The sequence below is a fragment of the Myotis lucifugus genome, unplaced genomic scaffold (assembly GCF_000147115.1).
Source record: "Myotis lucifugus unplaced genomic scaffold, Myoluc2.0 scaffold_473, whole genome shotgun sequence".
NCBI classification, from domain to species: domain Eukaryota; kingdom Metazoa; phylum Chordata; class Mammalia; order Chiroptera; family Vespertilionidae; genus Myotis; species Myotis lucifugus.
In genome coordinates this window covers 432,616-459,851 of record NW_005871521.1, presented here as the reverse complement: position 1 = coordinate 459,851, position 27,236 = coordinate 432,616, and the positions used below count along the sequence as shown (strand labels likewise).

General features: G+C 42.6%; 1 protein-coding gene across 1 annotated transcript in view; it reads right to left on the bottom strand.

Annotated features, from left to right (window-relative positions):
* RYR2 (ryanodine receptor 2) overlaps positions 1-27,236 on the bottom strand; it is a 169,795-nt gene that overhangs the window by 73,578 nt on the left and 68,981 nt on the right. The window contains 20 exon segments of the mRNA XM_023744551.1: positions 156-279; positions 668-743; positions 1,558-1,635; positions 4,033-4,170; positions 5,125-5,214; positions 5,722-5,800; positions 7,933-8,096; positions 9,447-9,587; positions 10,924-11,014; positions 12,221-12,441; positions 13,566-13,735; positions 15,558-15,678; positions 16,019-16,121; positions 17,650-17,839; positions 18,341-18,476; positions 20,510-20,613; positions 20,809-20,941; positions 22,479-22,593; positions 24,734-25,007; positions 26,129-26,272. Coding sequence (XP_023600319.1) covers positions 156-279; positions 668-743; positions 1,558-1,635; positions 4,033-4,170; positions 5,125-5,214; positions 5,722-5,800; positions 7,933-8,096; positions 9,447-9,587; positions 10,924-11,014; positions 12,221-12,441; positions 13,566-13,735; positions 15,558-15,678; positions 16,019-16,121; positions 17,650-17,839; positions 18,341-18,476; positions 20,510-20,613; positions 20,809-20,941; positions 22,479-22,593; positions 24,734-25,007; positions 26,129-26,272 — 2,692 coding nt within the window.

The following is a 27,236-nucleotide window of genomic DNA, read 5'->3' as shown; positions in this document are numbered from 1 at the left end:
ACGGGCACTGATGGTTCTGATATGTGCGTTTGAGGCAGGAAATAGTAGCGCTGAGGTTTAAACAGGTCGCTGACTTCATTCTTGGCCTTAATGAACCTGACAGGGATGTATAACCAGTCTTACAAGGGGACTGACTGGGGCATGTGGGCTTCTACCTGGACACAGCGTAGCCGTTGATCTGCAAGAACTTGAGGATGTCCTGTGCTTTCTCCCGGTCCTTGGCTTTCTCTTTGGCGGTCAGCGTATCGTAAGGCACCAGCAGGGGGTGGTTCCCGCCTCCTAAGAGAATGTCCAGACAAGAACACAGAGTAGCAGCGGGAAGTCATCTGGAATGAGACACGCTGCCTATGTCACAGGGCCACAGCACAGAGCTCCTGTGCCCTCTCCTTGCACGAGGATAAAGGGCTCACGCGGGCTCTTCCCCCCAGCGCCAGAGTGTTCCAAGGAAGACGGCCATGGGCCTCGGGAGGCAATGACACCGTGAGCACCAGGCTTTCCTGACAGTAGTGCCCACAGCACCCGCAGCCACGGGAGGGAGAAGAGGCGGGGCTCCCTCCCAGCTGAACATCCCAATAATTTGAAGGTGTAATGGCTCAGGTGCTAAAGCATCTATTTCACCCCGGCAGTGGGACTCTGCGTTTCAGTGAGGATTTTTTTAAAATATTACCTTTGGACTCCAGTTCCATTTTCTTCTTCTTTGCCCATATATTATGGTAGTTTTCAGCCATCATTTCTGCCATAGCCTTAAGTGAACAAAATATTTAGCAACTCAGTTATGTTTGAATAAGTAGAAAAGGGTAACTTGGTTTTCCAATGTGTAATATGAAAACATGCTTTAAATTAATAAGACAAAGTGTGTTGGTGATGAAGTACTTCCAGAAAATAACCAAACACAGCTGTCTTCCTTGGAGCCTGACTCCCAGAGGACGGGAATGATGGGGAAATGACAGCAACAGTGGAGGAAATTTGAAGGGAATGGTCATTGTTAGTTTTAATGTTTAAAGACACGTGTTTGATTAATTCAATCATGGAACTTCAAATTAGCTATGAACTTCAACAACAAAAAAGTATTTACCACTTTTTCTTTTAATTTCCAAAGCTTCGGAAGATAACCTAAACCTTATTAAACACCGACGGCAGAGAACATCAGACAAGTAGTCTAGATTTTCATCTCAGGGCACACACATAAGTTAATTACTAAAATGTGTGGCACACCAAAAAATTTATTTTTTGCCAATTTGACAAAAATATGTATAAGTTTGATTCAGTCACACTGAGACATGGAAGCATAGAATAGACCAACTGAGGAATCTCAGAGGGAAGGGAGGAGGGGGGACAGGAAGAGATTAACCAAAGAATTTATATGCATATGTGCATAACCCATGGACACAGACAATAGTGCAGGGAAGCCCTGGGGAGGGAGTAGGAAAGGGGTCAATGGGGGTATAAGGGGGACATCTGTAATACTTTCAACAATAAAGATAAATAACACACACACACACAACAACAACAACCCACAAGATTTGCAGAATATTTTAAATAGTAGCCAATACTTACATGCAGGTCCCTGGACAGTGTGACATTGCTCATGTCAATGGCCCGGGGGCTGTACCCATGAGCAGCATCCACAGAAACCTAAACAATTTGTGTGAAAAGTAGTATCTCATTAAAACGCCCTGCGGAGAGAGACTTGCAAGGTACTACCGAAATATAAGGCAAAAGGACTTCCAAACACACTTCCTCAGACAAAACTGGCAAGTATCTACACAAACAGATCCCACAAACATATCTAGCAAATTAAATTATATTTGGGTGCCTGACAATTACTTGTGACTGCATACCAATCCCCGGCATCTTCAGGGTTGCCAACTCCAAAAGCTAATAATCAGCATTCAATTGTGCAATGATTCTAAGATTCCAGAATGTTCCCTTAATCAAAGGATCTTTGTGTTCTTGAGTTTCTTACAAATTCTACTTGGCTGCAATGAACTTTACTCTTTCTCACATAACAATAATTAATCAAAGAGGTCAATATTTACAAATGTCTTTATGAGCTAAATGTTAAGATAAAATATAACCAGCTTTTTTACTTTTAAAAGTATAACATATACAGGGTGTCCCCAAAAATGTAATCATACTTTGAATAATTATTAATTCCAATGGGTTAAACCTGAAAAGCAAGAAACATCAATTGAGCTATCTGCTGTTAAAGTGTGTATACATTTTTGGGGGACATATACTAGTATTCAATGATTTACAAAGGTTTCCTATAACCAGAAAGTTTCCTTAATTTTTAAAGTTTGGCATTTATAAAATGAAACATATCTTCTTATCAACGGTAACAAGGTTCCGCTGTCCTGTGCTCTGAGCACATTCCTCCAATGGCATATTAGGTGACAGTGTGTCATGCCTATAAATCTAAAATTATACCTTAACAGATTTCACAGTATAGTTGTATGATTATATAAATACTAGAGGCCTGATGCATGAAATTCGTGCAAGGGGCTCAGCCCTCGCAGCCACAGCGGCAGCCCCAACTTCGTCTGGAAGGTTGTCCAGAAGGTTGTTCTGCTGTTCTGTCTAATTAGCATATTAGCTCTTTATTATATAGGATACATTAGACATACTTCATGATGTATGCATATTGTTATATTTCATATGTGTACTCTCTTGTTAGACATGGATAAACATGAAACAAAATGAAAGCTACAATAAAACGCATATCTGGGCTTGTGAAACCAAACGAAGGCTGTTGCAGGCCATCACTAACAAAGGGCTCCCGGCTGCATTCAATTCTCTGCACTCCTACTGCCTCGTACTCAGTCTGTGCTCAGTATGTGTTCAAACACATGAAAACAAAATGTAGTTTGATGAAAAGGTAAAATATGCTTTTACAGTTTCCATTTATATGATACCTACTTAAGAGAACTTTAGGTAAAATATGCCCAAATCAGAACTTAATCTATTTAAAAATGTATTTCAAATACGTGTTTCATGTGCTTTTTCCCCAAAAACATCTCTATAAATGGCACTATAAACACAATAGTCTGTGTACCCAGATACAGTGGCCTGAGCAGTCCGGACAGGGACCATCACAGACTTAGCTTCAGGAAAACGAAAGGACCAGAGCTTAGAGTTGGTGTTTGGTCTGACCTTGAACCCAGGTTCTCCAGGTCTAGGCCGTGCCTCCTGGAGCAGCGGTCGCCAATCAGTGGTCTGTGAGGTCTGAAAGGTTGGCGATCACTGTCCTGGAGCACTTAGCCGCACATCTAGCAGCTTGCTGAGGGGACGGGGCTTCCTGGATGTGCCATTAGTGATGAGCTCTGGGAACTCCGGCCCTGACTGCCTGGGTGCGCAGCAGACCTTTGCAAGTGGCAGGTGCTCAAGCTCCCCTGGATGGCACAGCCACGTGGGCTCGAGGTCGGGATCACTTCTGCCTGGCCTCCCACTTCTCCCTAAGGACCAGCCTTCAGCTCTTACTGGAGAGGAGAAAGTTCTAGACAACCCACTTGCAGGTAGTGAACACACTACCGCTTTCACTGGTGCAACTTCAAGACTGTACCCCTGGGGACCCCTTCACAGCCTGGCCAGGTAAGGGCGGCCTGGCTAACCTCTCTAGCACTTTAACCAAGACGTCACGGAAAATTATAAAAAGGAACAAATGTGTTTTTCCCTCTAAACTTTACGTTAATCTTCAGAATTTTCAAATTATTTGTTTTGAAACTTTTTTTTTGTTTTTATTTACTTTTATAAGTAAATAAAAGATTAGAATTATCTTACAACAGCATAAACCAGGGGTCCTCAAACTTTTTAAACAGGGGGCCAGTTCACTGTCCCTCAGACCGTGGGAGGGCCGGACTATAGTTTAAAAAAAAAAAAACTATGAACAAATTCCTATGCACACTGCACATATCTTATTTTGAAGTAAAAAAACAAACGGGAACAAATACAATATTTGTATTTGCATGTGGCCCGTGGGCCGTAGTTTGAGGACCCCTGGTATAAACCATGGCTTCCGGGCGGTGCTCTCACCTGGCTGGTCTGAGAGATGCGCCGGGTCCGGTGGTAGAGGGCCATGCTGTCCCCCTCCCGCGTGCGCTCAATTCTCCAGCCCCAAGCCAGCATCGTTTTCAAAGATTCTTTGATTGGCCAGCGATAGATTTCTTTTTCCTACAGACAAAAAGGAGGAGAAAATAAAAGGTGTGGGGGAATATTAAGAATCCAAGTAAAAATAAAAATATTTAATGCTTTGCTCTGTAATAGACTGACTTCATTTTTTTAAAAAATGATTGAACCCGTGGACACGACAATGGCATGCGTGGTGAGGGCCTGGGGGGTGGGGGGAAAGGACGAGTGGGCTGGAAGAGGTTCATGGGGGAAAAAGGAGGACCTATGTAATACTTTCAACAACAAAGACTAAAAGAAAAAGAGTCAAGAAAGATTAAAAAAAACCACGATCGACATGTTCATTCAAAAATAAAAAGGAAAGTGAAAATGAGAGTGTGAGCAGGCCCTGGTCTGACAAATGCTAACGGGTCCCTGCTCATCTCAGCCCAGGGGCTGGTTTCCCTCCGCGACCCAGCTCCTGACACTTTAGACAGAACTGAAAGGAGAAACACAGTCAGCAAAGCGCAGATTAGATGACAGGCGCATGAAGGCTCTCCTCCCATCGTAATCAAGAGACCTAACTGTCCTTCCTAAGCCCCTTTGTCTCCATCACCTCCTCCACCAACTCACTACCTAGAAGAGCTAGACACCCTTCCACCTCACTCTCAAGAAGCTGATTACCCAAAAAATAACAACACTAAGAGATGACTTCATTAAACCTCAGCAAGACACTCTCAGGAATGAAAAGAATATTTTCTCAAGTTCTTAAAAATGCAGGAGAGGAATAAAAATCAAAAAGGAACAGAAAAATATTAAGTAGAGAAGAAAATAACCAATTAAACAATGACAGAAAATGGGAATAGAGGGGGGGAAAACAAAAGATAAAAGATACAAAAGAAGCCTTGGAATAAAAGTTAAAGATAGTATATATAAAGTAAAAAAGAGATTTTAATAGAAAATTACATAACAAAATTTTTTGAAAAAAAATTAAAACTATATAACCTAAAAAACCCTCACCTTTTCAGATAATAGTTTATATGGCTTCATTAATGGTTGAACTTTAGATGAGTCTGAATAAGTTTCTCCATAAATCCATCCATTGGCCAACTAAAAAAACAAACATCAAAATCGTTTTGCATGTATTAATTTTAGAGAGTGTATGTGTGCAGGTGTTTAAGTGTGCACATGATGAAATAAACCTAAAATGCACCAAGGTAAGGATTAAGGTTTGAATTTTATCCAGCATAATTTAATATAAAAATTGCCATCCCAATCAACATTATGTTGAGGAATCCCTGGAACACCTCGACCAGGGCCAGGGAACCTGCAACCAAGGTACGTGCCCTTGACCAGAATGGAACCTAGGACCCTTCAGTCGGTGGGCCGGCGCTCTATCCAATGAGCCAAACTGGCCAGGGCTGAACACCAATATTCTTATTCATAAGTGTATCGTATGTGTATTAGTGGCAGAGCTAGCTAATATTATATTAGCAAGTCATTTAAAAGTTCTTTCCTAATCTAGATAAAGCTCTCCCTTTAACGGAGAAAACTGTGTGGTCAGAACTGGGGGGCCCAGTGCCGCTCGGTGCCGCTTGAAGAGGCCTCTGACCTTACCTTGTCCATGGACCACCTGTCGTGGGAGTGCTCAGCATATTTGTTAATGAAGTATTCCAGCTTCTCAGGAATCGTAATACTGTGGGAGAAACAGAGAAAAGGCTTGGTGCTCACAGGATCGCAGGGACTCACATTAATAATTTACTCACAGCCCCTGAATGCTTAAATCCCATTCCATGCATAGCTGTTAAAAAATCTGTTCTAACAAGGTATTACTTTTCCATATGATAGGAACAATGTCATAAAAGAGAAGCAGAGAATGTTCTATATATTGATTCATACTTTATGATGAATATATTCATACTTTATGATATCTTAGCATGAGTTAAATATAATATTTATGTATAATATTTACAAATAAAAGTAATTAAAATGTATTCAAAGATGAGGACAATAGACCATACCAAATTTTTTTTAAAACCTGAATCAAGATATGGTTAGATGTAACAAGCTTAAAGGCACACTTCTCTCCCATATTCATTTTTTGAAGTTATTCCTTTTTGACTTAAGCCTCTTCTGCAACAACTCTACATGGGTAGAAGACTGCTGAAATCTGACCGGTGACATTATTTAAGTGTACTAAATTTTAAATTAATTTCATACAAGGAGTGATGTGATAATGACTTTAATTATTAATAGTCTATCCAACTGTTCTAATTGTTACTAATATAGAATATAGGGAAACATAACTAACACACACTTTAGGATTTTATAACATTTATTCTTGACTCCTTTTATGTTTAAATAAATATCTGATCTCTTGAACAGATGCTGAGTGCATGCAATTGATGAACTCGTGAAGATAAAATATATCTATGAATGAAAAATTAAGTATATGTATAATGTCATTCTTTAGCGAATATGACTTATTAATGAAATTAATGTTGAAATAGAATTCTAACTACAACCTGGTATAATGAGATGGTGACTGTTCTTTCCCAGCTGTTATCAGTCAGTAACTGAATTATGGGATACACGCGTACTTCGGAAAAATATATATAAAAGTCACAGAGACAGAAATTATTGAGATTACTGTTTATACCTAATCCGTTTCAAAGTCCCCAAAGAGCAAGCCTAGGTAAATTAATACATATGCCCAACATTTATTAATTAATTTGATTTAATTAATCAAAACTATGACATTGTTCTGATGTTATTTTAAAACCCTGGATTCTGCTGTATGCTAGCAAACCAGAACCTTACCAAGTAGGAATGTGAACAGGTGGTTTGCTTTACTTACTTTGGAAGAAATACAAGGGTCAGTCACATAAGCCCAGTACTGGGTGGAGTCTTTTCTCATAGGACTGTCATCAAGTACCAGACACGCACATTTAAGGCGCATTGAGCTGCCCGCACACACTGGGGCCGAAGTGACCCAGGAAGGGGAGTGACCAGCTCGGGGCTGCCCAGAGGCGGAAAGTTAAACTCCAAAGCAAGTTCACAGGGCAGGAGAGTGACTAGCGAGGGACGACCTTGTGAATACTGATCTCCCTGAGTGACCACAGACTCAATGATAATGTGGCCTGAAGAGGCAGCTTTCTTTGCAAATGGGAAACCACGTTCCTACTTAATGACAGTAACAGCAACAACACAAGTGCTGAGACTCCAAACACCCGAGGTGCCCAAACATCCTATTTGTTGAACATTTTACGCAATGAAGCCCACGGAAGAAGTTTCACCGCGTTGAGTGACATTATGTCTGTGCTAAGATGGTCACACTGCCTTCTAACTGTAGACTAACTTTCCCATCAACCTCATGCTGCGCTTTATCCGCTGGATGTCAGTGGGACCCTCGGCCTCGCTGCGGTGACCTGACACGAAGGACAGCTCACAGGACAGAGCTGCGCTCATGCCGGGGGCATGGAGGCAGAGACCTACAGAGGTTGGCTACTATTTCAATAAAGATTTTGGGTAAATTTTCAACCAACCACGTAACGGATAGACTTTCTTGATTCTCAGCACTACAGATGCCCCATGTGGTTATAAACAGAGGCCCCCGATTCTGTTAGGAGTGCCTAGAAGACACAGCTCATCTACTTGGGGTACTCAGATCATTGTTATCACTGCCACCATTTAATCAGGAAAGGGGCCCCCTCGTAAAGATACTGGTTCACGGGGGAGGACGAGAGAAAGCTCACTTCAGCACCTTATCAGTTCAGACTTCACACATCATTTACAACAAAAAGCTGCCACAACAGAAAGAGTCCGTACTTGGAGGTTTCGACAGGCTGCGGGTTGAAGTTCCCCTCCGAATCCATGGATGACTGCTTCTCCATCATGCCCACGTGGTTTGACTCCATGTAGTCCGGGGGCAGTGCGCCCGCCACCGCACTCAGGCACGGCAGAGCCAGTTTGAAAAGCTCTTGTTCATATTTCTAAGAGGAGATGGAGAACCGAAAGAATGAAATAAATAGTGTGTCACAATTCAGCCGAAGTTGTCCACACGATCACTGTGGAGGGGGAGGTGCTGAAGGAGAAAATGTGAATCCCCTGGGCTAACTCGGCTCACCAGCAGATTCTGCCCCAGAAAACACGCCATTCAGCCCGAAATCCCTGCAAACACGAGACGCTGACAGCAACACGCTGCAGCTGCAGCCTAAGAAAACATCTTTGCTTCTCTAAATCTGTATTCCTCGATACCTGAAACGATGCGGCTTTGAATATGCTGAGTGTATAACAAAGTGGGCAATGTGTCTTTACAACCTAAACCCCGTTTCAGGCGACGAGGACTGTATTTCTCAGTTATTGTCAGTTATTGGGCCGCACATTATAGAGACCGCACGTGAGGACATCTGCGGAGGGCATTTCAGTGCAAAGACATCAGAATTTGGGCCAAACTGGAGGGAAACACAGGAACTGTGCATCACTGAACTATCTGGTATATAAATTACATGATTCATTAAATTTGTATTTACAGATTTTTAAAAAAATCAAAAATAATCATTTAAATCAGATCTCACTTTAACCATTCAACTTTAATGTTGTTAATTCTTCTAAAAATGTCTTGTACTTATTATTTTAAAAGGACTCTGTTTACCAAAGATAATTCAGCAAGAAAAATTATCAAGAAGTCACTACTAAAGGAAGTCACACGAACTGTGCCCTACTGGGAGGCAAACTTTGGCTATTAGGGAAGTCTCATAAAGTCTCATGAAGTCCCATCAAGTCTATCGGGGAAGACAAAATGATTGTGATCAATAATGTAAGCACAACTGTACCCAGCATGATGTCTACTTTTCTCTGTGACCATCCACTCTTCTCAAAGTATATGAATTATTCATCATAAATATGGGACGATGAGGGGCCGTCTGAGTGGAGGGGCTTACATGCCCATAGCAGCAAGTGGACGGTCAGTAAACCACTGGAATATTACTACTCCAGGAGATTTAATATAGTATATTTTCATACTTGATATGATTTCTTCAGGTTTTATAAGATTGGGGAGGTAACTAAGGGGATTTTGAGCCCAAATAAGACCAAATACAACAGAAACGTTATCAACCCTGTGCATAATTTCCTAAAATGCTTAGCCATTTTAGATTCAGAAAGTGTTATGATCGCAAAGACATGGTACCACAGCAATTACGAAAAGTCTTAATGAATTTCATTTTTAACATTTGCTATAAATTCAGGAAAAAACAAAACTAAGTCTTGATCATTCTTATCAAGAACTTATGGCTTTAATTATTTTATCACACAAATAAGCTCACAAAATATTAAAGTACCTTTTGAGACAGGGCATCAAAAATGCCCCAGAACAATTTTCTTGATAAATGAAGTTCTTCCTCTGAGGCAGCTCCGAAGTTCCCCCACCCGCCTGGCAGACAGTAGTACTTCCAGCACCTTTCATAGTGGTTTGTCAGCAGCTACGGGAAACAATGATAAAGGCCATGAGCTAAAGACTCCTTTGATACTTTTCCATTTCTTCCCACATGGCGTTCTGATGCCATGTAATAAGGTAAACAGAACCAAAACGGCTCGATCCACCTGAATTCTTCTGAGTGACCTTGTCCCATGTCTGTTTCAAACGTAACAGTGGTCACAGCATAGAGATCTATGGACCAATTTTACAAATCGCTCACCTTGCACATTCTTTATGAGGCCGTTGGATTGTCTATGCATCTCTGTGTTCTACGTTAGTGCCCAGCACTTACCTCCTCACTGTTTTATGAACTGGGATCCCCTGGACTCCGTGAGCATAACAAAGGGACTGGTGTCAGGGTGACCTGAGCACTAACAGCCCCAGGACAGGGGACCTAAAATGTGCCTTTTGAGGGAACTGCACCCCTGAACATCTGTGCTATCCTTTCTGCAACCCTTCATCCCACACTGTGATGGAATGTCTCTAAGTAACCCCCCCCCAAAAAAAAAACTGCCCACTTCAATCATTTCTTTAGGTATATTTTCAATTTATTATCTTACTGAGTGTCTATGTTGCTTATCAAGTTTTCCTATAAACATTTTATTTGTTTAGAACTAAACTGGAAATTCAAACTATAGCATCTTTCAATTTGGGGGTAGTTCTTTGGATAATGTGCTCTTGATCTATAAACTAACAAATATTCACAATTATTTGCCGAGTTAATAAAATGATGTTTATGAATCAACTAAAAATTTTTGGATTGCACCCTGGCTGGATGGCTCGGTTCGTTGGAGCGTCATCCTGTACACCAAAAGATTGTGGGTTTGATCATCCATGAAGAGAATAATAACGCAGAGCAGAGAGAATGCAGTGACTTCTCTATCCTCAGTGACAAAGCATAACTGCTATACAGAAAGGTTCCCTCCCAACCTTACGCCATGACATCTGGAAACCATCATTAGATTGCCAACTTAGAACCGCTATTTTCAAAGCCACTCTTCATCCCTGAGGCTACTGATGTTCTAGGCCAGACCTGTCACCACGTTTCCAGCCTGAGGATTTCTTGGCTCATCTTTTTCCTGTGGCCCATTTGTTCCCACTGATTTCCATTTCCACTGACATATAAAAAATCAATCTTAGGATTTCTGTGGTCTTCTATTGCTTATATTTTAGGTTGAGGCACACAGATCTATACTTACATGCCCATTTCATCAACTGGAAGAAATCTTCCAACATCAGACATCAAACATGACGTGTCTAAGAGACGTACATACAGGTTGTAACAAGAAACAGTCAGAGGACCAGGCAGTAAAGTAACTATGACCGTGTCTCATCCTTACCTTAAGGGGCATCTTTGCATGCTCATTTAACAGCGGGACGTCAAACACGAATCTCCTGAGTAAGTGCTGCATCATAGAAGGTCTCAGTTGGCTGGTGGAACAAAGCTGATTTTAATAATGGAGTAAACGGTCTAAACTAAGTAGACAATTCATTAGACTAAATTAAATATGCCTCTCTTCAGAGGATGTTAATTTTAGGTGTTCCCATGCAAAGATTAACCGATGGTTGCACAGTGAGTAAGAGGTTCCATTTGCACCTTGTCTCCACTCCGATCTGAAGACTGATCCCTCTTCCCCACAGGACACACTTTTTCTTTGCTCCCTCCCTTCCTCACACGACTTAGTAACGTGTCTTCCCTCACTCCCATGAGTGGAAGGGTCTCCAGTGACCAGATGGGAAGCAGAAAGATGAGCGAGTGAGGAGCAGGAGGGAGAAAGGGCCGAGACTGAAGTTCTGCCAGAGGATGATGGGAAAGGTGGACGTGGCGGACATCAGCCCTCGGCTATGTCAGGCAACCTTGAAGCTCCTACCCACTTAATACGTAGACAAATCTGTGAGTTACGTATTTTGATTCCATTTTATAGAATTTTAGCCTCAGGGAAGTGATAGAACTGATCTAATTTTTCTCCTCCCCTAGTCCCATCTGGCTTCCAAACCCCTACACCCCACTGTGAGTGGAAACCTTCCCTTCGCAGTGTACTACCAGCTGCAAGCCTGCACCTCCAGGAGCCCCTGTCCAATGAGAAAGAGCCTCCATCCTCGTTAGGGGCCTGAGAAGTTGTCCCTCTCACCGTCAGAACTCCAGAGGGAGGAGACGGTTCTGGTTTTCATAGGGAAGGCATTTGAACACCTCTACCTACAGGAAGTGGTTTTCCAGCTGGAGGAAGAGCTAGCCTTCCTCACTGCCACCCATAAGTAATGCTTTAATATTATATCGAATCATTTTCCATATTTAGTAAGGACCTCTTTCTCTTCTATTCCGGAAGAATCAAAAGGGGAGAATCTATTAGTCTTACACTAAAGTGGCCAGGGACTCCTTACACCACCACCTCGCCCACTACCATCCAGAACAGCACAACTCGTCCAACATCACATCCAATGGCTAGATACCCTTGAGAGGTTTGGGGGAACACTGCTAAACTTAGCTCATACCTTAGTACAAGGACTACCTACTAGAAATTAATCTTTTGGTACAGAAGTTGTTTCCAAAACTCATAACAACTTGTAGAGGGCCACATAGTAATAAATTCTCTTTCTGAAAGAAGGAGAGACTTGGTAACGTTATTTCCCACTCACCCACAAATAGAGAGCAAACAAACTTCTATGGAATCCCGCTGAGCTTTGGTCAGTGAGCAGCCCTTAGAAAGTCTGTACACGGTATGAAGCAACGAGTCGATGAGGGAAGCGTGGTGCTCTGTGCCAGCGAAAAGAGGAGCACATCTTGTTAACAAAGGCAACACGGCCGTGCAGAGGTACCGATTGAGGGCCAAGGCCATGTCCGTAGCACTCAAAGCAGCCTGAAAAGGAATTGGAGAGGAGAAGGTCATTTGTGTTTGGGGAATCAACAGGTTGACATATAATTTCACCATCTAAAAAGTGACAAAAAAGTAAAAATGTATACCTTTAAATGTGGTTCATATGATTTTTACCACTAAAAACAATCAACTTCAATTGCTTATCAATAGATAAAAATAAATGAAGTGCTATCTCCTCAGAGAGCCCAAGAGCCAAGAGGCTCATATTCTATAACAAAACATCAATAGTAGGAGAAATGGAAGATAAAGACAATAATGATATCAAAGAATGTGAGTACTTTACTAGGAGAAGAAAGAGAAAAGAGCTTATTATCAAAATATATTTCATCTTCATACATTCTCTCTGAATTCTACTTATTAATAGTTTCTATTTCTGCTCATGTCCACCAGCATCATTACTATGCTATCTCAGAATTTCATGTGAACACACCCAAAGAAAAAAAATTTAAGTTTCATTTGTATGATTCTCCTCTCATGGCATTAATGAAATCCCTATTGTCAACTAACAATCTATTTCCTGCTGAAATCAGAAGACCCATTTAGCTGAGAATGAAAGGAGGTGTTAGAAAACTAATGGACAATAAGTTACAGCTTATTCCACAAAGTTTCAAGCAACAGCAAATTAACACTGATGATGACAGAGTCTTGATGGAGCCACTGTGTACATGGGGCATATCTTAACCTATCTGTACGTCAACATGAAGACACCAGGATAACATCATGAGCGCATGACTCAGCAATGTCCATTAAACCTTCTTAATATTTTAACTGATTTATTGAGAATAATTGTTTAGGTCAACTTAGAGGTTATCAGGAGCCACAGTGACCTCCCAAATTAGGCTTCCGATGAGTTTCTCATTGTCTTCCTTGCACCTGATTAGAATTCTTATCTTATTCTTGAGGCTGAGTCTTCTCTACTATTCAATGCATTCCTTGAGGAAATACTCTATTTTATTATCTGTTTATACATTGCTTGCCTAAAAATATAATAGGTGCTCAATAAACATTTGGTGACAATAAATGAATAAATTTATCTATGAAAAAAAATATCACAAGCCAGAGACTGAAGAGTCTCAATCCGGGAAGCCAGGAGTTCAAGTCATTACCGTGTCTAAGGAAGCAGCAGCCCGGAGATCTGGCAGAAAGCCAACCTCCAGGAGGTGGAGGAGGAAATCCTGAACCTCAATGCCATAGACCCTGTCAAGGAACAAAACCATGGCTGCCTTGTGATCTGGGCAGAACCCCGCAGACATGTCAGGCTCCACCACATTCCCATCTGAAAGAGAGAAGGTGACAGGTCGTAGTCAGTGGTCATGCCATTCGAGAGACAGAGTACAACTGTCTGCTTTCCAGCCCCCTCATGCTTTAAGCCAAGTTGTCTGCTGAATGGTTTTCTGTTATTCTGTTGAACAAGCTAATGCTGGGAACTGGCTCAGGACATATGATAGTGCAATTTAAATCCCAGTCAGGGCAATGTTATTTGGATATCCATTTGTTAACAATGTGATAAGGACATAGCATTCTGCTAGATACTGAGAAGTAAAAAAAGAAGGTATCCAAAATCCACATTGTAAAACCAGGAGTAAATACCATGAAAAGTTAAAACATAAAATGAGGTTTCACTTTTTCAATAATAGGAGCCTCTTTTACACGTTGATAAAACTTACTAAACCACAATGGGATACTCTCGATACATTTATATATTTGTAGAGTAGATAATTACAAAATGATGAAACAATCCTATGAAACCAGTTTGACTTTCAAATGAAATATATTTCATGAACGTAATTAGAATTAACAACATTTAAAACATATCTGAGCGTTATATTATTTTCTCTATCAACAACCAGTGTTGATGTCTATATAAATTACTAAATCCTTTACTATGACTCCATAGATTCATAGGTTGGGGACCATAATATTAGGGATTATGGGATTATGTGTCAACTTAATTTACTGGGCAAATGATGTCCTCTCTGTTTGGCCATGTGATGATTATGCCAACTGCTGCTCTAACACACCACGAGATTCCACAAAGAATATCACGGAATCTTGAATGATGATGCAATGTCGAAGCAAGAAGAACCCAGGGAAAGATGACAGACATGACCATAACATCCCAAAGAACAGTCACAACTTTTTTGTTTTTATTCATAGTCAATGAATGAATTTGATATTTACATCATGAAAATAAACAAATAACAATGTTTTAAGGAAAATGAGATTAAAGACTAAGGCTGTACACCTACTAATTTGCAAATTTAGTTCTAAACCAAGCAAAATTGGATTTAAAATCCGGCCAATCCCTAGTGTTAAATCAGTGTGGTATAATTTTTTTTCTTTTTAAAAAAATAGATTTTTACTTATTGACTTGAGAGAGAGAGGAAGGGGGAGAGAGAGAGAGAAACATTGATTTGTTGTTCCACTTGTTTATGCAGTCATTGGTTGATTCTCGTATGAGCCCTGGCCTGTGATGGAACCCTCAACCTTCGCATATCAGGTGATGCTCTAATCAACTGAGCTACCTGGCCAGTGTCTATAACTTTCTATTAAAAGCCTATATGAAACTCCAGTTCAAGTCTCCTAAAAAGCACATGATACGAAATTTAAACGTCCAGGTTCTATTATTTTGACATATGGTTGAGCCTAACTCAGAGGCTAAAATAAGAAAAGGTGAGTCATTCACAGATCCTAGGATAAGATTTGGGTTTGAAACACTCATTCATTTACGGAGTGACAGCAGCATCCACCTGGGACCCAGGGCTCAGTGATGCACGGTCGCTAGATCTGTTCACTGGCTCCCCCAACACAGACAACAACCCGATGAACAGCCTCCTCTGCTAACTGGCATGCGGAGGCCTGGGCATTGGCTTTACCCTGGGGACCTGCAGGATCCATCCACCTGAAGTCACCCCCTGGACCTTTGTCCAGCCTTCCTGGGCCCAGAGCTGGGGGAGCAGCATCTCTTTCCGAGACCACATATTGCCTTCGGGTCTCTGAGCCCCTCCCCCTTTCATTGTTATATGGCCACACTCCGTTCTAGAACAAGTGCACTCTAAAGGTTTCAGACAGGCCTTAGCTAATCAGAGGGACCTCACCTTTGGCTATCGCAGGCATCTGGAAAGTGATGCTGATCACGCCCACCAAATCTCCCAGGGGAATCAGGGACCTCAAAATTGATCTGATCCTGATGGCTTCCCCCTTCCCGGCGTGAATCAACTGCAGGAAGAGAACAAGGAACATTAGAATCACTCTGTGAAATCAATGCTATAATTCTGCCTACAAACTTGAAGTACAAAATCATGTCTGAAATGATTTGCTTTGACAGCTATGCATAAAGTTAGACGTGGCTCAGAAACGGTTGTTTCGGGCTTACAGATGCTATTTCCCTGCCACAGTCTCCTCTGACGCCGGCACACTATGCCGAGGCCAGTGGCCGGCAGTGTTATTCTTAAGGAGCATGAAGATCGTTGGTCTGGGTGCTGGGGGACACCCCTACCAGCTACTGTGTCTTCACACAGAGGAGCCAGGGTGCCGCTCTGGGGCCCCAGGAACTTACATGCATTTCAGGAGCACAACGTCCTAACAGGTCGATCAAAGCCGCATAGAAGGTCATGATGGCGTTCCCCATGTGGATGGTGTTGTCCTCCTCCTCCGTGTCACTTTCATGGATCATTCCAGGGAAACAGAAACAAATCAAACAGGAGGATGAAGTGACATTTCTGGTTTATTACATGTTCTCAGGGGACAGGGGCCACTAGGTAATTCATTCTGGTGCTTTTCATGCTTGTGTTTAATTTACAGCTGGGCATTTTAAAGCAAAATGACAATGCCTTCAAGACCAGATTTGAGATTCTGTCACCAAGGACACACTTGTGGGAATGTGAATACTAAGGCCCTTTCAAGAAGAAGAAGAAAAAAAGAACTGCTAATTTGATGATTCTGCTCAATTTGTAGTGGCAGCTAGCTCATTAACAAGGAAGGGAAGAGATGGAAGGACCTGGCAAACTTAGAATGCTTTTGTGACCAGACACATTTAGAGAAAGGGTGACAAAGATCTGTCCCATAAGGTCACATACATAGGGTGCCCAGTACAGTGTTTTCCCCAGAGGAAGAACTTCATAAACATGATCTCAGTTACCCACTCATCTCTTACCCACCAACCCACTCCCAGTAATCCGGCATGTCCCCCTCCCGCTCTGTGGGAAAAACAAATACTTCATTGTCTCACTGAGGACAGACAAATGTTGATGGACCTGGAGACCAAGGCCTTCCTCCTTTGGCAGCTCAGGAGTCCGCTGTGTCCGCTGCGTCAGAGGTCTGACCCGGGACAGCGAGGCTGCACTGGCCACACCTTTCCTGGCGTGCAAGGCTGTTCCCAGGGCCCTCGAGTGCACACCCACTGGTGTGGGCGGGGCCAGATCTCTAGATGTCCTTTCTGCTACTTAGAGAAACCGAGGACTCCCTTGTTCCTCTGTGGCTGACTGATAAGTACAGAACCTCCCAGTCTGGAGCCCAGCCACGGTGTGGACAGCACTCTGTGCCGGGCTGTCCATGCAGCAGGGTTGGCAGAACCACGTCTGTGCTTGAACTTGCCTCCAACAGGCCCTGTGTTGTTTCTTCTCCAGGAGTGGGGGTCATGAGCCTAGCAGGACTGCCACCTCCCAGAGTAAGACAACAGGAGCAGCAGCCAGGATTAAAGTACGTCCATCGCTGAAGTTAGTACTCACAACCTGCACGTCTGGACACATGGAAGGCGGTCGCTGCCCCTTCGGTCACTCCTAGCATGATGACACCCCCTTTTCTGGACTAAGTCCCCATTATCTTCCTAAAGGTCTCCCTCATTCACTATTGTCATGAAAACTTATTCTAGCTGCTTCCTCTGACCTTGACTCCAGGTGTGGAGGCTCGCTGCGATCGCTGTAAGAAGGAAATTTGCCCGAGTCCCTGGGAGAAACTGATGAGAGACAACCTCCCACAACCTAAGCTTCTCACTACAGCCACATCTTCCCAGGTCTCTGTTCATTCAGCCTGGTCCTGCAGGCCCCCATCCCTCTCCCACATCTAACACACTTGGTCTCCAAGGGGAGAAATCCCCAGTTACATTGAAATTAACAGACTGCAAATTATATTTTGTAAAAGTTCAAGTCAAGTAGCACAAATTTACTCCTAAGAATGTGTGTATTGGACCTACGGGGTTTTGCTGGACCCGCTGGTTGGGAGGGGCCATCTCGAGAAGGGTCCTCGGCGATTTTGATGGCCTCTTCCATGGCTGCGAGGAGCCCGTTCCCACCCTCGCCGCGCAGGGCGGGCCCGAAGCACTCGGGTCTGCGGATGAGCAGCCGCACCACCACGTTCGCGTTCTCCTCCACGCTCTCCCCTGCGGGCACAAGTGGGGTCACACGGACTTCTGAGCAAATGATGTTACATTCATTCATTTATATTAAAAAAGTAATAACTAAAACCAACAAACATGATGGTAAAGCCAAATTACATTCAGATGGCTAGTTTTATGTGTACAAGACTGCCATTTTCTGTTCTTGTACTTTAACATTTCCAATGTAAAGTAAAGCATTATGGAGGCATATACTGTTAATTTGTAACTTGAAGCCATAGTCCTAGGCCTTATAGAATCCAATTACAAAAATTTATAAGAATGTAAGTACAGAAAGTTTTTAATTTAATAATGAAGTATAGCATCACTATCAAAACACATATTATAAAATAAGTTGTTACTATAAATATCTGATTATAAAATATTCTGTTTCTTTTCTAATATTTACCTCCCCCATGAAAATGCTGGCATATATCACTATTTTATAACTATTTCTATGCAGTTTTAATAATGAGCGAAGAGGCCCCCACAAGCCATCCGTCCTACCGTTACAGAAAACAGCAAATCTGAGAAAGTCGAGATATCTCTCCCCTTCGACTGGGTTCCAGCCGATGTCTGGGTACCCCTTGGCCACCAGCATCGGGCAGCTCTGCAGTCCACAGCCGGCCAAATACCGGACGACCTGCCAACAGGACAAGGAGCAGAGCATGAGCCCTCGGGCGTCAAGTCAGAGGTCAGCTGCATACTCCAGACTGTGGAGACGCCATCCAAGGGCGGTTTGTAACAAATGCAGCTTTGAAAGTTTTTGTGTGTTTTTTAATCTTTATTGTTGGGTATTACAGATACCCCCCTTTCCCCCCATTGTCCCCCTCCACAGGGATCCTACCCGGTCCCAGGCCTTCACCACCCTATTGTGTCCATAGGTAATGCATATCTATAATAATAAAAGCATAATATGCTAATTAGACCAGACGTCTTTCTGGACGACCATCCTGATGACCTTCCTGACGAAGCTGGGGCTGCGAGGGCTGAGGCAAGCCGCTGCAGCTGTGAGGGCCGAGACCCTTGCACGAATTTTGTGCATCGGGCCTCTGGTATGCAATATAAGACCTTTGGTTAATCTCTTCCTGCTCCCCCTCCCCCACTTTCCCTCTGAGATTCGTCTGCCTGTTCCATTCCATGCCTCTGGTTCTATTTTATTCATCAGTTTATTTTGTTCATTAGATTCCTTGTTCATTTATTTTCATTTTTAGATTCAATTGTTGATAGATGTGTATCTATTGCCATTTTATTATTCATATTTATGATCTTTTTTCTTCTCCTTCTTCTTCTTAAAGAACACCCTTCAACATTTCATGTAATACTGGTTTGGTGGTGATGAGCTCCTTCAGCTTTTTCTTGTCTGTGCAGCTCTTTATCTGACCTTCAATTCTAAATGAGAGCTTTGCTGGGTAGAGTATTCTTGATTGTAGGTCCTTGCTATTCATCACTTTGAATATTTCTTGCCACTCCCTTCTGCCCTGCAGTTTCTGTTGAGAAAGCTGGCAGTCGTATGAGTGCTCCCTTGTAACTAACTGCTTTTCTCCCTGCTTTTAAGGTTCTTTGATCCAGACCACAGTGTTCCAGCTGCTGTGTGGGTATTAGTGTGTATATTAGATCTAGAGTCTAATTAATCCTCAGACCCCTGGCAGCAAAATTCCTCCACAGGGTCTGGTACCTGCGGGATCTCCTTGTGGGTGTGCCGCTTGTGGAGCTAAAGAGGTCGTGCTCTGGTGTAGTCTGCAGCCCTGCACTGATGTGTTGGTTCTGGCGCCTCTTGGGAGGGACAAGTGCAGGTCAATGTCAGACGCTGCCTTTCAGAGCCTTGGGCTACTTGTCAGGAGCAACCGAGTGACATGCAGCTTGTGGCTGCCTATGCTGGGCCTGGGTGGCGTGGAGTAATCCGAGCTGCGCACCAAGGCTGGCTTCCCCCAACACTGAGTCTGGGGGCAGGTGAGCAAAAGGCCCAAGGCATCCTGAGACCCACCTCCGCCTGGCAGCTGCCTGTTAGGCTCAGTCACTGGACGAGCCCCGGGCAGTAGGCAAGTTGCATGAGGGAGGTTCTCAGTGAGTCCCCAGGTAGGGGCGCATGGTGTTCACCAGGTTGATAGAGATTCAAATTTGGTGCCAGTGCTGGGTCTGAGGCCACTCAGCACAAGTCCCCGGGTGCACCAAGGCCAGCCGCCTCCTGCCTGAGTTGCATGGACCCGTGGTGGGGGCAGTCTCAGGGGGTCAGCAGGATGAGGCCCGCAGAGTTCATCAGGCTAAAGAGACCCAGGTTTGGCTGTGTGGGGAGAGCACCACACAGGAAGATGGGTGCCGCTCAGGTGCATGAAGATAGAATGGCCCCCCTCCAGCCCCATAACTCAGTCTCTGACATTTAAAAAGCAGAAACTGTGTGATTAAAGCAAATGTGACAGCAGATATCATGAAAGGACAAAAACAGACAGGAACACAGACAGAGTAAGTTGATTCTTTTTTCAGAAAGAAAAATGCATGTAGTTAAAGGAAATAACTTATCTCAAACATCTTATATAACTTATAATATTACATGCCACATTTATGTATAATTACAGTAACATAACTGTCACTATGTTGCAGCTGTATTTAAATAATCTTGAGGAGGAGTTGTGAACCAGCAGAGCTGACCCTGCGCAGCGCAGGAAGGCCGCCTACCTTCTCCAGGTCCGGCTCGCGCAGCGCTAAGGCCAGCTCATTGTTGTCCATCACCGAGGCCGCCGCCACGTCCAGGGGCGTCGAACCTCTCATCGCTGGCGAAGCTGTTAATCCAAACGAAGAGGAAACAAAACCTGGATTGGGCTGCAACTATGAATTCCGTGTAGAACACACTTTTACTTAAAATTTAATTTCGAAGTGCAATACATATGGCACTCCTCTGAGTTCATTGACATTACATTGAAATATGTATATTATTTTTATCACAAAATTTAAGTAAAAGTCAAACCCTTACTTACCTAGACCAACACTGCTGTTTTCCAATAAGTAACTGAGATGGTCAAACATAGCTTTTTGGTTCTGCCGGCTTATCCGACAGAAGTAACAGAGGAAACGGCAACAGTTGGCTACCATCTTGGGAAAAGTGATCTCCTGCACAAAGAGCATTTAATTAGCTGTGAAAGCAAATCATCTTCACAAAATTGAGTCACATTGTTAACCCGTGTGTGCCCATGTCTGCAGAGCCTTGGCCTGAAGACCTTCCCACTTCCAGACTCTGACCCACCTGTCCCTGAGCCCCAGAAAAGCAAGCCTGGCACTGATGTCGAAACCTCATCACCATCAATGGCTGGATTTGGAAGTAATCTACAGCCCAACCCGAGGGAGGCATGAGCCCGGGTTAGGAATCAGACCGACTCGGTGTGACTCCTGCCCACTAGCAGCTGTGCCCCCTTGGAAAACTGCAAGCTCACTGACTTGGTTATGTAAACCTGGAATTAGGAGGATAATGCTGCTCCCTTTGGACAAGAAAGGCAGATGTAAACGAGGCAGTCTGTGAAGAACACCCAGTGTGATATTTGGAACCATAGGTTCTGATCATCAGTGCTGCCACTGCGGCTATCGTTAAAATTCCAGGTATTGCCCTAGCCGGCTTGGCTCAGTGGATAGAGCATCAGCCTGCGGACTGAAGGGTCCCAGGTTCGATTCCAGCCAAGGGCACATGCCTGGGTTGCAGGCTCAATCCCCAGTAAGGGGTGTGCAGGAGGCAGCCGATCAATGATTCTCTCTCATCATTGATGTTTCTCTCTCTCTCTCCTTCTCCCTTCCTCTCTGAAATCAATAAAGAAATATATTTAAAAATAAAATAAAATAAAATAAAATTCCAGGTATTCACAGTTTCCTGATGGCACAGGACTCCTCCGCTCTAAGGAGCACCCTGCCTGGAAGCTGGACCCCATCAGACACATGTCCTTTGAGAGCCAAACCCTGTTCTAGGATGCTCGATGATGCCTGGGGTCCTTCTTCAACACAGCATTTTATAAATATCTTTGTAAGTCTGTCTAAATGGTGACTGGACATGAGAATTATAGACTCATTTCCATATTTTGAAAAACACAGTGAAATTTCAAAAATTATTGGAATATATTTTGGAAATCAGACATTATAAAATTATACCAATTTATCTGAAGTTATTTGATATATTACTCTGTTCATTTGGTTCTAAAGAACTTTATTTTAAATTTTAATCCCTTAACAATTCACTTTAGAGTCTTACAACCAATAGTCCAGAGCATCAACCTCAAGTCTTGGTCTGGACCGGGAACTGAGTGCAGCCCCGGTTGGCAAGGGGAGCAGCTGGATCTCAAGGACATGTGTGTGCTATGGACGCGTAACGTGAAGAAACTGACTTATAGTGCTAAATTTTAAATAAACAGTACAGTATTAACTTTTAAAGTTTCTAAACATCCCTTAAATGACAATAATTAAGGATACAGCAAATCACACAGCATAGGATAAAAATTGTTATAGATATTAAAGACAAAAAAACACTAGTAGTACATCCAACTCTCAATCTGTAAGGTTTTCCAAAAGGTGTCTTTTAAACAGTCCTCCGGAGAAGGTTTAGGACATGCATGCACTCAAGGAGGTGCAATAAACGCCACCCCAAGATTCGAAGGTTTTCCTTTACCTTGGACTCCCCACCGCCAAGGACGTTCACCATGACCTCCATCACTGTCTCGTGCATCCCCAGTGCCCTCATGAGGTTAGGGTGCTGGTAAAACACTTTATTATTCATAATGTCCCTACAAAGGAACACAGGTCAGAGCAAAATTTCAATAAAATATTTATCTGAAATCTAATCAACTTTTGGAAATACAGGCATGTACGGAAAAGTAAGAGCAATCATAGTTAAGCCACAAAAGTTAATAAGTGCAATTGAGTTTTCCTCAAAAATATTGGTAGCCTACCAAAAATAGTAAACAAGTTGTCTATTCTTTTCAATTACAAGAAATGTACTAAATATATAAACACTCACTAATATGAAATACAGTTTTGGACACATCATCCTAATTTAATGTATATCCAAATGTGTTCAACCTTCTTTTGTATAGAAATGAATCAGTTTCAATGTTTATAGAAAAATTCCTATATAAATTATTGATCTATGAGTATATCTGCTTTAATCCTTTTTATTATTTTTGCATTCTATTTGATCCATGTCAGTAGTCATCTTCATTATCTCATTTTTTATCTGATATTTATATAGCTAGATTAGCTTTTTTTTTTGCTAAATATTTGTCTTCTACATCACTTTTTCACATTCTACATTCCAGATTCCTACATCCTATGTTAAAGTATTTTTCTTGTAAACGTCATATAGATTAATTTAAGCTTTCCTTTTTCTCTGGTATGTTAGTTCCCTCTTATTTTCATATCCCCAAGTTAATGCAAATTACTGATTGCTTAGACTTATGCAGGTACACACCAATAACATACTCACTAAAACACATTGCCTCCCATTCCTTCTTTCTGAATTCCGTTTTCCTTTCTCAAATGTACAGCCTTTAGAAGGCCTTTCAATGAGGGGCTGTAAGGAAATACTCTGAAATACCTGTTTTTCTCTCTCTCTTGAATATGGGTGTAAATTTCCTCTCCAAAGCCACACAAAGCACGAGCTCATTGTGTGGGATCCTCCCCTGGTGACAATCCCACACTGAGTCACGTTTTCCAGTCCTGCCGTTGAGAATTCTAAACATCGTTCCTTTGCAAGTGTTCTGGCTTTCCTCTCTACTTTATTCTAAAATGGCCTCTCCAGCTGTCGATGTGGAACTATTGGAGCTTTGTGAATCTGTGAATTCCCGTCTTTCATCCACTCTGAAAAACTCAAGCCAATAGCTCTTCAATCCGTCCTTTAGTCCCCCCATTGTGTCTCCTAGCAACCTCCTTCAGCACATGCGGGACCTCCTCTCACTATCCCTTCGGTCTCACAACTTCTCTTTTGTACTTTCTATCTCTCAGTGCTGCATTGCTGAGTAATTTCCTCAGCTCTATCATCTAATTCATTAATTTTCTCTTCAGCTATAGCTTACCTGTAATTCAATTACCTGTTTTTTTATATCAATTCTCCTATTTTTCATTTCTAAAATTTTATTTGGATCTTTCTCAAACCGTCCTGGACTTTTTGCAAGTCTTGTTTTTAGAGACTTCATTTATTCCTTTGCATACAGTGATTTTAGGTTCTCTTTCCAACATCCTATTATCTGAAGTTCTTGGGGGAGGTGTTCTAACTCCATAGTTCATTGTAATTGCAGACCCTTATTTATGGTGAATTGTTTCCTATGTGTTTGCAGTTTTTTATTTTGGGCTAACTTTTTTTTACTATTTAGGTTTTTTCTTGCAAGATTTCAGAGGAACTTGAGCTAAGAAAGCATACCACCGGGCCAATTTTTACATTAATTTCTCAGCTTGGGGTTCCTTAAACTATGCATAAGGTGCAAAGGTTAAACCCCAAATCTACATGAAGCACAAGTTATGATGCTGAATTCGCAGTTCGCCATTCTTCCTTCACGGCCCAGTAGATACAGACAAACATTCTTATTGTTTCCTGCTGGAGAGTGTTTATCTCCTCATGGATTTTAGTGTGTTTTTATTAACCTGTATTTTTATATATGATTATACATTTCTGAGTAATTAAAAAACAAACTCAAAGGTATTTGCTCTGTATCACAGCCATCTTTACATCTAGTTGTAAAATTAGACATGTTTCATTATTGAGCAACCTTCCTATTTAGCTTTAAAACATCATCTCTAAAAACAATCTAACTTAATGATCATGCAATCTAAAGAGTGTATGTTTATTAATGCACCTACTGTTCTGGTATTGGGATAATCAGTCAGAAAGAAGACACACGTAAGACAAAAGGCCGTAAGGATTAAAGGTACCCTAGTCCCCGAATCATGAGCTTCTCCTCTTCTCTGCCCATCCTCACACTCAGCAGAGAGCGGATCTGGCCCAGGGAGGCCAGCAGGTTGATGGTGTCCTCCACGGAGACAGCGCTGATGGTGTAGGTCTTGGGCAGGGCCTGGACCAGCCCCCCGATGCCGTCGTACTGCCGGTGAAGCAGCACGAACATGGCCCTCACCAGCTCGGGGTCCTCGATGACAGACTCCTGAGCCCACCGCACCATCGTCTCAGAGATCAGCTGCTGAAGAGTGGCTGCGGGGTCATTGTTGATATTTTTAAAGAAGAAAAATAATAAGAGACGACATTAAAGTGGGCATTTCAACTGCATATTTCATAGTCCCAAACTCGTATCTATATTTGTACCGGAATATTTAGGAATAGTTTTAGAAGAAAATAAACTTCATTTAAATATATATGTGTATATATGTGTGTGTGTATGTGTATATATATATGTGGATATATACATATATATACACATATACATACAGTACAATAAAGATGAGTTATAGGACATGCAAGAATGGAAATACACAAACTGACAAACTTTTCTTTAAGGACTACTCTTATAATGAAGGGGTTTTAGTTGTTTCAAAATTGCAGCCACTTTTTCAAAACCACTGTTGGCAATCTATACAACCATTAATATGAGTTGTCCTATTACTTTTACTTTTATTCTCTTTGTTCCATTACCTTCTCCCCAGAAAACCTGGCATCACATGTCCCTATAAAGGTCAATCATGGGCATTCAAGGAGCGAGATGTTTACCCAGTTGTCTCCTCATTGAGTCATTTGCAGCAGTGACCTCATGTTGTTACATTTATACTTAAATTTGGATCCCAATAGTCACTTAAAATGTCTTCAAAAAGGAGTGAGGTGTCAGGGTGGGTCACAGACCCACTCCCGAGCCTTCTGGGCGAGTGTGTGTCTGAGACTCACTGCCCTGTGCCGACTTGACTCAGGAGTAGCAGCTTCCTCCGCAGTTAAGTAAAATATGCATGAACCAGACCGAAATAGAGTTACAGACACTACCTGTTGAAACCTTAAGAAAAGGTTTAACTTGATATAAGAAGATTTGAAAATCAACTGCATGGTATTTAGACAGGAAGGCTAAGTTACTCCTTTTTGCTTTCTCTTCACAGTCTCCAATCAAACACCTAAACTTCTAGTGCTCCCAGAGCCCACCCCCCCCCACCCCCCCATAATGTGCTCTCTCTCCATCTGTTTCTACAAGTATCGTCTGATGCTGCTGAGCACCTCTGGCGGCTACAGGCATCTACTCAAGAATCAGTTTCTCCCTGGCTCTCCAGTGTGACGCGTTGAAAGGATGGGTAAGTGTCAGCAGCGGGGCCCCTCCGCCTCCCCCCCCTGCTTACAGGACTTGTCGGAGTCACTCTCCGCTGGCTTGTCAGCTTGCTTCTTCTTCAGGGACGTCACCTTCTCCACCAGGGACAGCAGGCGCCCTCTAATTGTTAGGTCACTGCTTCCGTCCAGAGACCCATCGTCATCCAGCTCAATTCCTAGTAAAAAGGGAAGAGAAAGAAGAACAGAAAAACCTGTTTTAAAAGTACATTTCAGAAAAAGAATTCTCAGGCTTTGCACCCTCTCCCATTCACAGCGTCGGAAACTCGACAACACAGAGCAAGCCTGCCCAGGAGCACTTGCAGCAACATTCACGTGTGGCGTCTCTTCCTGCCTGCTCTTCCCCCTGCTCCTGTGGGCTCCTGGCCCTCAGCAGCCGGCACGAAATATAAAACTGAACAGAGGACAAAATCTCTCTCAGGAGACAAGACCCAGTCTGCTCCTTTCGCCGACACAGGCAGCTCTGACTTCAGGCACCGTCTGCCTGGACCTGCAGTTCTGCCGGCCTGAAAACCTCCCACTTTCCTCCTCACCTGCCTCCATAAATGTCAGTAATATTTTGACAACTTGAGACACAGGTAGAACAGGCCTAATTAGGTACCTAAAGCATGGATGCTTTATGTCTGAAGCAATAATTCTACCATTGTAGAGTGTCCCCTTCTTCATGCTATATTCATGGTATACATGCTATATAAACTGACGGCAGTCATTCAGTGGTTCTTCATTCATAAGCTGACTTAATACGCAAGGCAGTGCTTTTATTCTCCTTATTAAAATAAAATAAAAATAATGGCCCTGGGGCCGTGCAGATCTCCTAGGAACTGGCTGCCAGGTCACTGTCTTTCACAGGAGCAGCCTTCACCCACACCACTGCACGGAGACAGAGGACGCACACGCCCGCAGCATCGAATCGATCCCACTGGGCAAGTTCTTAGAATGAAGGGGGAGGATTCCCTTCACAGATCTGGCTGCTAACATATAATTCAATGTAGGATTCCCTTAGGCATTAATTAATTTCATGAGACATGCTGAATTTCAATGGCCTAAAAAGTGGCCACTCAGTCAGTTTAAATACAACTGGTTGTAAATAAATTTCATTAGACTCAATCAACCTAACACTCA